Raw genomic sequence first — 12,067 nt, 5'->3', positions numbered from 1 at the left:
AGACACTACCGAAGGAGATAACCCACAATCTTTTATAAAGTGGGATTCAACAGTCAAACCTGTTAAATTTTTCGTCCGTAAGGTAGGATGAAATACCGGACCTTGTGCGAGAAGGTCTGGCTATAATGGCAGAGTCCGAAGGACTCCTACTGCCATCTTTATGATCTCAGTAAATCAAGATCTTCTGGGACCCACTGGGGCCACCAGAATCACCTCCTTTCGTTCCTGCTTAATCCTGCGGAGAAGGCGCGGAAGTAGCAGAACTGGAGGAAATGCGTAGATCGGTGAAAACTGATCCTATGGGAAAACGAATGCGTCTGTTCCGCCTGCTAGTGGATCCGTTGTTCTCAACACAAAGTTGTCGACTTTGATGTTGAATCTGGACGCGAATAGATCCATGTCCGGAATACCCCATCTCTGACATATCGCTAGGCAGATGTCGGGGTGAAGAGACCATTCTCCCGGAAAATAATTGTTGGCGACTCAAGTAGTCAGCCTGCCAATTCTCTATCCCTGAAATGAAAATTGCCGATAGGCAAGGAATGTTGTGTTCTGCCCAAGCTAGAACATTATTCACCTCTTTTTGGGCTGCACAACTTCTGGTGCCCCCTGGTGATTGATGTAAGCCACCGCCATGGCCTTGTTGGTCTGAAACCTGACAGGACAGTCCCGTAGTCTACGGTAACCGTCCCAGATTCTAGGGCCAGACGTACTGCCCGAATCTTCCAAAATGTTGATAGGCAAAGTCCTCAAACCTGGACCATCTTCCCTGGACAGAATCTTCTTCCAGGGCTGTTCCCCAGCCTAGAAGGCTGGCATCTGTTAACACTTTCCAGGATACAGGTAGAAAAGATTTTCCCTTTTGCTGGATAACAACTACCAATTTAGGCTCTGACTTACGTCAGGAGCCAAACGTATTAGAAAAAACCAAGGCCTGAATCTTTTTATTCCAGACCGACAGGATGGTGTTTTGAAGCAGTTTGAGTAAAAACTGCGCGCAAGGGATGGCCTCGAAGCGAAGGAGGCCACCATTTTCCCTAACAATCTCATGTGCAGCTGAATGGAAGGATTTTTCTTTGTTTTGATAAATTGAATTAGTCTTACAATGGAACGGATTTTTGTCTGGGGTAAGAATACCTTCTTCTGTACGGTATCTATAACCAGCCCCAAGTACTGTAATCTCCTTAATGGTTTTAAAGGAGGATTTTCCTAGGTGGAGTATCCAACCCAGAGATTCCTGGTAGTTCCAGCTGTGATCAGACCTGAGCCTGAATGATCTATTAAAGGTAGATCGTCTAAATAGGCTAGGACCGTTATGCCTTGAGCCCTTAATCTGGCTAAAGGAGGTGCCAGAATCTTTGAGAACACCCGTGGTGCTGTGGCTAAACCGAATGGCAGGGCCACAACTGAAATGATGATTTTATATTTCAAAGTGCTGAAATTTCTGGTGAACGGGGAAATTTGGCACATGGAGATATGCATTTTTGATATTGATTAAAGCCAAAAACTCCCCTTCTTGCAGGATGGACACAACCGATCGGATTGTGCGAAAGGATCGGATGTTTAAGTGCCGATTTAGATCTTTGAGATCTAGAATGGGTCTTACCTCTCCGTTTGGTTCTGGAACCGTAAAAGGTTTGAATCAAACCCTGTGCCCCGTTCCACTAAGGCAGGGATCCTCAAACTATGGCCCCCCAGCTGTTGTAATACTACACATCCCATGAGGCATTGTAAAACTCTGACATTCACAGACATGACTAGGCATGATGGGAATTGTAGTTCCTGAACAACTGGAGGGCCAAAGTTTGAAGACCCATGCACTAAGGGAACCTCTGATATCACTGACTGGGATAATAGATGATCCAGACCCAGAAAGAGACCTTTCTCTGGATCCTTGGAAACATTTTCCCTTAAAAAAAACGAGAAGGAAACTCTCGGAACTCTAGTCGTAACCTAGAGAAAAAACTGCAGTAGCCACCCATCTGTCTTGACATTGTTCCTGCCAGATCTTGAGAATTGCAGGAGCCTTCCCCCCACCCGAACGAGTGAGGGCGTCCCTTCAAGAGTAGGCTTTAGCATTCTGCTTTGTGGGCTTTCCAGCCCAAGATATATTCTGACCCTGGTGCTGCCCTTGGGGACTTCCACTTGAACCTGACGGTTGAGGCCATCGAGACTGCTTAGAGGCTGATGCCCCTGGCACAGGAGAGGCAGCACAATTAAAAAGCAGAAATATTTGAACAACTTCTTTACTGGTAAAAGAGAGCTTTTCCCATTAGAGGTCCTTTGGATGTACTTTTCCAGATCGTCTCTAAATAGCCATTCACTATGAAAGGGAAAACTAGCTAAGAGCTTTTTATACGTGCTTCGGCTAACCAATTTTTCAGCCACAGAACTCTGCGAGAATGCACTAATCCAAGCATAAGCCATGAGGCTTAAACGATAGAGTCTTTCATAGCATCTACTGTGAGACATACTGTATCAGAAACATCAGCCCATTGCTGGGCCTGCTGATCAGGCAGAATTTCAAGTATCTCCACAAACTGTTCCTTAATGGACTGAGATACACCAATTGCAGCAAGGATCGGCTACGCTACTGAACTGCTAAAGACATATTGTTTTTAGAAAGAAGTTACAACTTTTTATCTGTTGGATCCTTTAACATCAGTGCATTATCCACCGGACATGTGAGATTCTTGCTCACTGGGGCGATTGCAGCATCAATTGCTGGAACCCCTCATTTTCTTCATAGAAATCCTCTTCCATAGGGTAAAGTGTGGAAAATTTCTTAGGAGGATAATCTTGTTTATCCGGATGTTCCCATTCTAAATACATAAGCTTTTTTAGCCATACATGAATAGGAAAAAACATCCCCAGATGGGGGAGGTTCTAATGAACCCAATTAGAGGTAGGTTCCTCGAGAGCCTGTGCTGCAGGCTGCAAAAAGGTTAAGTAAGGGAGTACACAAGCAAACTGTCTTGTGATGCTACTCCTTCCATATTAGGATCCTCCGAAGAGGATAAACAAGTATCTTCCAAATATTTGGGAAGATCTACCTGATCTCCAGCCTCCTGCACCTCAATAAGAGGGTCCTGAGCAATAGATGGGAATCTGCTATGTTTAGCCCCACTATGGAGAGACATCATAGCATCAATCTTCTTCCCAAATTACAAATGGTAGAAGAAAAAACCTCTTGTATGATATATACAGGGACTGAAGTGTTTATGCAACAGTTTCCCCTGGCGGCTCAATCTGACCAGCTGCATCCCTCTCAGAGGATGACATTCTTTTGGAAATGGATTTAGTTTGTAGTGAAAACCACTGACCACTTTAGAAGAGTTCCTGGTCCCATTACCACTCATGGCCTGAAGCATAAAGCAATGGCGCTACCAGCAAAAGAATGTACACTGCTAGGCTATAGTCCAGCGCCATTAGCTGCTATTAATCCTAGCCTGGTAAAGTATAATGTGTCAAAGGGAAATGCCTGTGACACTAACCTGAACAAGCCATCCTCCTCATGTGTCCCTCCACAGCCAGCAGCAGCTACACATACACAGCGCCGTTAGCCACGCCCCCTTGCGCAAATTACGCCCCCCTTCCTTTTAAAGGAAAGGGTTTTTCCGCACGAGCAGTGGCTCAGGCGTCCTGTAAAAACAGCAGACATGGTGGGGGGGTGGTAAATCCTCCGCTTAGCGGCAGCGCATTCTGCCTTTTTTTTTGTTTTTTTTTAAGCAAACTGCTTTTAGATCAATCCCCCGAAGGGGAAAAGGATCAATATTGGGGGTGCAAGAGGAGACCCAGACCCCCCCCTTTCTCACTGGAGGATCTGTTGTGGCAGGAGGAGAAGGAGAAATGAAGGCTTCTGCACTGTTTCCAGCATCAGGTTGGTGAGTGCTCAATACAGCCCCCAGTGGTGACACATAGGCATGACAGCAAATTTCCCTTACCTTTTCCTCGAGATAAAAATAAAAACCCAATCTTCACCCTTCACAGTGGGCTCTGAGAACTTTAGGAAACCTTCAGGAACATGGGAACCTCAGGTTACCCACAATCCTGGACCTGCGACAGCACCCTGCCAGTAAAAACGTTATGGCCTTACTACCAAAAGTACTGGATCCGAGGGTCCAGCTCTCTAAAGAGAAGCATTCGCAAGCAAAACCTAGTTTCTTCGGACAAGAGGCCCGGGTACCATCCATTTAGCCCATGAAAGGACATCAGAACGGATGCGGTCAGCATGGCTAGCCCCAGCAGGGAAGCTTCCAGTGGAGCTCAGCACATCACATCTTTACTTGTGACCAACACGCTAGACACTGGCGAAAAAACGGAGGACTCCCAGTAGTGGGAGGGGTTATATAGGGAGGACACTTCTTGCCTTGGGGCATGCCAGTGTCCATCACCTATCAGTGGCCCTATAACTCGCATATTAAGTACTATGGCTCTGTGTCCCCTGATGCAAGAAAAGAAAGTTAAATGTCAAATTTCGATCTCATCTGAACAGGGCACCTTCTTTCACATTTTTGCTGTGTCCCCCCCCCCCCCCCCACATGGCTTTACACAAACTGCAAACGGGACTTTTTATGGCTTTCTTTCAAACAAAGGCTTTCTTCTTGCTACTCTTCCTTAAAGGCCAGATTTGTGGAGTGCACAACTAATAGTTGTCCTGTGGACAGATTCTCCCACCTGAGCTGTGGATCTCTGCAGCTCCTCTAGAGTTACCATGGGCCTCTTGGCTGCTTCTCCGATTAATGCTCTCCTTGACCGGCCTGTCAGTTTAGGTGGACGGCCATGTCTTGGTAGGTCTTGCAGTTGTGCCATACTCTTTCTATTTTCAGTTGATGGATTGAACAGTGCTCCGTGAGATGTTCCAAGCTTGGGATATTTTTTATAAGCTAACTCCGCTTTAAACGTCTCCACAACTTTACCCCTGACCTGGTATGTTCCTTGGCCTTTATGAGACCGTTTGTCCACTAAGCTTATCTAACAAACCTCTGAGGGCTTCACAGAACAGCTGTATTTATATAGAGATTAAATTACACACAGATGGACTCTATTTACTAATTAGGTGACTTCTGAAGGCAATTGGTTCCACTAGATTATAGTTAGGGATATCAGAGTAAAGGGGGCTGAATTCAAAAGCACGTCACATTTTTTACATATTTGTTTAAAAAAAAAAATCTGAAAAACATTTATCTTTTTTTTTTTACTTCACAATTAGGTGCCACTCTGTGTTGGTCTATCACATACAATCCCAATAAAAGACATTTCCGTTTTTAGTTGTAACATGACAAAATGTGGAAAATGTGGAAAAGGCACTGTATGTGCTGGCCTATTTACTTCCTATAGCATCCCCACTAGCCCCATGGAAATGGAAATATTTTGGAATCTTGTAAATGAGATCTTGGATCTTATTTCTTTCATGGTATGTTTTATACAGGACCCATTATATTATTTGTCAGTTTTTGAACTTACGTTTTTTTCTCTTTTTTTTTTCTACCCACCCTATATTGTCGGGTGTAGGACTTGGCTTTTGATATTTTGTATGTTAAAAGTTAGGATGTATATAGTCGTGCGGCAGTCCGTAAGTGGTTAAAATGATCAGCTTTCATTTGCGTAAAAATCTTTATCACAAAAAGGAAAAATGCTGTTTGCTGTAACTGCAGTGTGAGCTGGAGATTGCCTTCAATTTGTTGCATCTAAACCTGCTAGTGCCAATGCTGCAGTTTCCCCAGACTGACAATGCTGTCCATAGGTGCCCCCTGTGCTTCTTCATCCAGAGTGGGGACACCAATACAGGTGGCGTGTTACTGGCGAGATCACCAGGTGAAAACAGAGTGAAAAAGGCTAAAAAAAAAACAAAAAACAAACGCAACCACCACATCTTATGACTGGAAAATCCGAGGAAGTGTCACTCCATTTCTCCTGGGGACAGATTTTTTTTTTTGCAACATTAGCACTAAATCTGCTTCTGGCCTAGTCCAGGAAAATTAACTGGAATCTCCCCTTTCACACTGTCCTCCGTGAAAGTTCTGTTCACATATGGCCAACTTATAGAGACCCTGCAAGTAGAAAAGCATCTGTAGCACTTGACGGAAGGGGAGACGACTACTACTACTACTACTACTACTACTACTACTACTACTACTACTACTACTACTACTACTACTACTACTACTACTACTACTACTACTACTACTACTACTACTACTACTACTACTACTACTACTACTACTACTACTACTACTACTCTTTAGAATTTTTAAGGCATCTGACAGGATCATGTTAAGCAATGCACGTCACTGTTCCAGCAACAGGTCACTTTCCTGTCTACCATCACATAAAGCTCATTTAAAATTCATAATAATATCAGTGAATTAAAGTAGACCTAAAACCATCAATTTAACTTTTTCCCCAAAACAAGTACATTCAAGGTGTGCAGTGAATAACCAGCCTAGTTACATCTGCTCTCAACCAAATGCAAAGCCATCAACTGGCTGATGTCAAAACTGACCACATGTAGTAGCATGGTAAATGTAGGTCAAGAAGGGACTAAGATGGTAACTCAATGGCTGTAATTTATAGGAGGGTTTAGTTTTAAAGTGGAAGTAAACCCTCCTATCGTTTTCAGCCAAGGAATCTGCCATCTTTGCCTCTGTTTAATCTACAACTGCCATGATGCTGCACATGTGATCAGTTATGACACTAGCCATTGGATGGTTTGACAGTTCAGTTGAGAGCACAACCAATGGGAGTGTTACATTTCCGGGAACGTGCCGGAAATTAACCCGTTTTATGGATAGGTTTACTTCCACTTTAACGACACTGTGCTCTGTGGTTCCTCCTGCCTACTCCCACATCACATCAATACAGTACAGGGTGAAGGCACAGAGCAGGATAGGTGACCAGAAATCTGACACTTCCCAGAATGTGATTTCTTTTTTTTTAGGTTTTTAGCCTGGTGACAGCAGGAGAGATATCAAAAGGTATTCTTTACAGGGGTAGCTTTATTTACATTTTAACTTTAAAATAGGTTCTAACCTTCCTACAAAACCATATTACAAAACAAATGCTTTTACTTTATTTTTTTTTACTGCAGTAATTGAGTCATACAGGAAATGCACAGACACGTCATTATAAGAGTTGCTTTCTGTTACCTTTAGGGAGGCAGTCTCTTCCTGTAGATGGGTGCTTTTCTCCTGCGTTGTGCTCTCAGACTCTTTAGCTTCTTTTATCTGCCAGTGACAGAGACAAATTTATCAGGATTCTGTTATTCAATTTATTTCAGGTACTTATATAGCGCCATCAATTTACGCAACACTTTACATATACGTTGTACATTCACATCAGCCCCTACCCTCAAGAAGCTTGCACTCCAAGGTCCCTAACTCACATTCATACATACACATACTAGGGACAATTTAGACAGGATCCAATTAACCTATCAGCAGCATATCTTTGGAGTGTTATGAAGTAATGCTTCTCCAGATCTCTGAGTGATAACTACCTTTTTCTCCAAATCAGATATTTTCTCCAAAGCCTCACTCTTCTCCTTCATCAGAGTAGCAATCTTCTCCACAAGCTGCTTTTCGCTGACTGCAAGAAAATCAAAGCAGATTAAGAAAAAAAATAAGCCATTTCATTTATCTTTATTAATAATTTTTCTATGTTTCTGCAGACCTGCAGTATGATAATATAAAAAGTTGTAACAAATACATTTGATTATATTAAATAAATATGATCTGTGCATGGTTGGCCTTGTAATCCATTGTACCAAGAGACAACAAATATTTAATAATGTGTATGTGTATTGCTCAAATTTGGCTGAATAATTTTACACCCATAAGAAATAAACAACATGGGACACAGGTCAGGGCACATCTGATAACAGTGCAGCTGGCAGTTACAGTTTCACAATCCAGTAAAAGGAAATGTTATTAACAAACCAACAGTGTACCGTATTTTTCGGACTATAAGGCGCACCGGATTATAAGGCGCACTAGCAACGACCGGCTGATAAAATGGATATTTCCATATATAAGGCGCATCGGACTATAAGGCGCACCGGATTATAAGGCGCACTAGCAACGACCGGCTGATAAAATGGATATTTCCATATATATAAAGCGCATCGGACTATAAGGCGCACGGTCGATTTTGGGAGAAAATTTAGGCTTTTACGTGCGCCTTATAGTCCGAAGGTTTACGTCAAGATGACAGATACTGTTAACAAAGAACTCCAGCGATGTCAACAGGTCATATATAAGGCGCACCGAACTATAAGGCGCACGGTCGTTTTTGGGAGAAAATTTAGGCTTTTACGTGCGCCTTATAGTCCGAAAAATACGGTATATAAATCTACTATAATCTAAAGGCTTCTTTCTGTGCAAGTGTACATAAGTGTTCACTAGGCACAATATAATAATCTCCAATCAAGCTGGCAAACTGCTTTGTGTTCAGGGACAACTAGCAACTTTGCAAATATATCTAGTTTTAATTTTTCTTACACCGCGTTAAGCTACCACCTCAAGGTCAGGTGGGTGTAAACCTTGCTCTGTTCAAGCCACTGTGTGCAATCTGCACTGTAGAAAAGAATATTCCTGCAGATCAGGGCTTGGAAGGTGTCAAGAGATAGGAATTCAGCTTTCTATAAATGCCTGTCTAAAATAACATAGGAAGGACAGTGTTTATATAAATATATGCAAGGGGCTCCCTTCTTCCAGTAGTTTGTGACTTGCTTCTCAAATAGGAGCTGTACAGAAATACATTTGTAGTTCCTAACACTTATATGTGTTCCAGACATGGGTCTTCTCTTCCTCACTGCAGAATGGGATGGTTCTCATTTGGTTGTCTACTGCCTGGTGAGGTGGCACTCCTCATTGGGAAGAGGGAGAAGACAAGGACGGTCTTCAGCATGGGGTCACCTTTGCACACTAGCTGAACAGGCACCAGAGAAGGACACATGACGGCGAAAGCAGGTAAGGAAACTAGTCTTTTTTTTTTTTTTTTAAAGATGAATGGGAGGGAGGGTTGAACTTTAAAGAGATTGTAAAGCTTGATTTATTTTTTTTCATTAAAATAACAAAACTTGTCATCATACTTACCTTTTCCACTGCCAGTGCTCTGGGTTCCTCCCCCTCATGAGTGCCCCCATAGGAAGCAGCTCTTAAGCCCTGCTCGGTGTGTCCATTCACACACAGAGCACAACTCTCTTCACTGGCTGTGATTGACAGCAGCAGGAGTCAATGGCATCCACGCTGTTGAACTAATTGTCTTTGGCAGATGAGAGCTTTTAAAATGAAACCACACTGCATGGGCTAAACAATCGTACTTAGCAAAGGCCTCATGAAAACTTGGAAGAACATAGTTTGTGTGAAGGGACTTGTTGGGAAGCACACTTAGGCCCCTTTCACAGGGGGATCACTCCCATTGATCCCCGCTGAGCAGACGGGTGACAGGTTTGTTTCCGCTCATTGTGCTGAGACAGACCTGTCAGAGTCCCCCTCTCCTCTGGGGAGATCAAAACGTACCGCCTTTCCGTTTTCATTCGATCCAATTTGATGGACGGATGGCGAACGTATTGCCATATGTCTGTTTTGAGTGGATCTTGTCGGATCAGATGGCAGACAGGTGTCAGATGACACATATCCTCTGACATCCGCTTCCCCATAGAAATCAATGGGTGGCCCGATCTGATTTTTTTTTTTACCATAATTCAGAGACTGACTGAGATTAAAGTGGTTCCTATGTAGTAATGCTATTTACCTAGAAGTTCTCTCTCCTTTAGGAAAACCTTTATTTGTACTCGAGGCTGATGTAGCATTATTTAGCAATACATATTTTCTAGATCAGTGGGGGAAAAAAATGAACTGTATGACACATATTTATGGATATTAAACATTACCTTGATAAACTCTGCTCTTTACCTGCAAAAGAAGAGAGCTTGTTACTTGACAGCAGAAAAAAAATGCAGAAAGTTGTACAATCAGCACATGTCTACAATGACTGCATACAAAGGTCAGGATCTGTACAGGCCAGCTAGTGTAAGAGAACACGGCAAATAGGATTAACAGAGTGCTAAGAAAAGCTGCTGAGTAAATGCTCTGTGCCTTGTGGAACACTGGCTGGGAGCCTTGACCTCTATACTGAGAGCAAAATGGACAGACTAGACTTGAAATGAGAGGACATTGTGCATTCTTAAATTGGAATTCCAGGAAAAAAACTTTTTTTGAAGAGCGCTTTATATTCAGTAAAGGAAAAAAAAAAAAGGAAAAAACAAGGCTTTTTGTGAATTGATGAGAAGAAAGGAAGAGGAGAGTGACTGACACAATCTCTGCTCTGTACACCATCTCAAACTGTCAGTTGCAACACTGACTGAAGAAGAACTGGAGAAAAGCACTGATTGCATTTACAGCTACAACGCATTTGTCATTTTTACCCTAAGCAGCAACACTGAAGACTAATTTTTAAAGAGCGTATTTAAAAAAAGAAAAAAAAAATCTTGGCATCCATAAAAAAAAAAAAAAAAAAGAAATAAACACTATAAATTATAAAGTGGGATTCAGCACTCTATTAGCCACTTTATTAGGTACACCTGTTCAATTGCTTGGTAAATCAAACTGCTAATCAGTCAATCACATGGCAGCAACTCAATGCTGGTGGAGGTGTAATGGTGTGGGGAATATTTTCTTGGCACACTTTGGGCCCCTTAGCACCAACTGAGCATCGTTTAGATGCCACCTGAGTATTGTTTCTCACCATGTCCATCCCTTTATGGACTACAGTGTACCCATCTTCTGATGGCTCCTTCCAGCAGGATAATTCCCCATGTCACAAAGCTCAAATCATCTCACCACTGGTTTCTTGAACATGACAATGAGGTCACTGGACTCCATTGGCCTCCACAGTCACCAGATCTCATCCCCACCTCTATAACCTCCTGCTCTTCTGCCCAACCACTGTAACCCCCTGCTCATCTTTCACACCAATGCACTTCTTTTCAAATCTGCCCCAACACTGAACCCCCCAGCTCTAACCCCCCTGCTCACCTGCCCCAACACTGTAGCCCCCCCCCTGCTTTTCTGTCCCACTGCTGTACCCTCCTACTCTTCTGGCCCACCTCTGAACCCCTCCTGCTCATTTTCCCCACTGCTGTACTCTCCTGCTTTTTTGTCCCACCGCTGTACCTTCTTCTCATCTATGAAATGCGTGATATACAGAGTGCTGAAAGGAAGCAGAGATGCGACACATCTACCAGTCCTTTCACACTCCTCCTGCTGATCCACCTCTCGCATCCAGCCCACATGCTTGTATGTGATGTATGGGATGTCACATACAAGCATCTGGAATGGATGCGCAATGATGAGCTCAGGTCAGAGGTATTTTCTGAAAGCAGTGGGCCTGTGTGCAGGATCATAAGTTAGGCCCCCGCAGCTGAGAAAAAGTTTCTGTGCAGCAGCAAAAGTTGGATGTGATTCTCATTGCATTGAATACTGGCTGTGGCTTAAAGGGACACAGAGTGCGGGGGTTCAGTAGTAAGTGACACAAAAGTTCACGAATAATTTCAACAAAATTCCCAGAAGCTTAACAGTAATTCCACAAACTGTCGCCTGATTGTGTTTTTCTCAATCACAGTGAAATCCCTTCTTTCTGAGATTGGTAGTGGCATTTAAGCGAGCCATATTCCTTCAGATGGTGGACGGGGCTGGCAGGACTGTGATTAGCTTTAGAAGTGGCCAATGACAGTCCTCCACATCCTGGAAACAAGGAACGCCCCCGCAGACCCCCCCCCCCAAATTGCACCCAATCTCTTCCCCATCACAATAGCGGACGATCGCAGCTACAGCAAAGTTAGAGAACCAAACAATGTTTCCCATCTTTTATAATGCATGGGGCGCAGTGCCTCCCGCTCAGTGCAGGTGTGGCATGGGGAATTCTGAAATTGGACTGCAATAGTGTCTTACTGACCTTCCCTGCGCTGCTGATGGGGAGGAAGTCGAGGGCTAGCAAAAGAGGCTTTGCGTGTCGCTTGCAGCACCCATGCCAGGGGTTGTCTACCCCCTGTTGTAGTTTTTAT

At 43.4% G+C, this 12,067-nt stretch overlaps 1 protein-coding gene across 3 annotated transcripts in view; it reads right to left on the bottom strand.

Annotated features, from left to right (window-relative positions):
- Positions 1–12,067, bottom strand: part of MIA3 (MIA SH3 domain ER export factor 3) — a 145,393-nt gene that overhangs the window by 51,794 nt on the left and 81,532 nt on the right. For all 3 annotated transcript variants that reach the window (XM_077485801.1, XM_077485802.1, XM_077485803.1), the window contains 3 exons: positions 9,896–9,917; positions 7,499–7,587; positions 7,149–7,226 (listed from right to left, as the gene is read on the bottom strand). In XM_077485801.1, the coding sequence (XP_077341927.1) occupies positions 7,149–7,226; positions 7,499–7,587; positions 9,896–9,917 (189 nt within the window). The remainder of the gene's footprint in view (positions 1–7,148; positions 7,227–7,498; positions 7,588–9,895; positions 9,918–12,067) is intronic.

This window comes from Lithobates pipiens, unplaced genomic scaffold, assembly GCF_037356315.1.
Source record: "Lithobates pipiens isolate NorthernLeopardFrog02 unplaced genomic scaffold, aLitPip1_a1.2 Scaffold_18, whole genome shotgun sequence".
Taxonomy (NCBI): Eukaryota; Metazoa; Chordata; class Amphibia; order Anura; family Ranidae; genus Lithobates; species Lithobates pipiens.
This window is presented reverse-complemented; position numbering and strand designations above follow the sequence as displayed.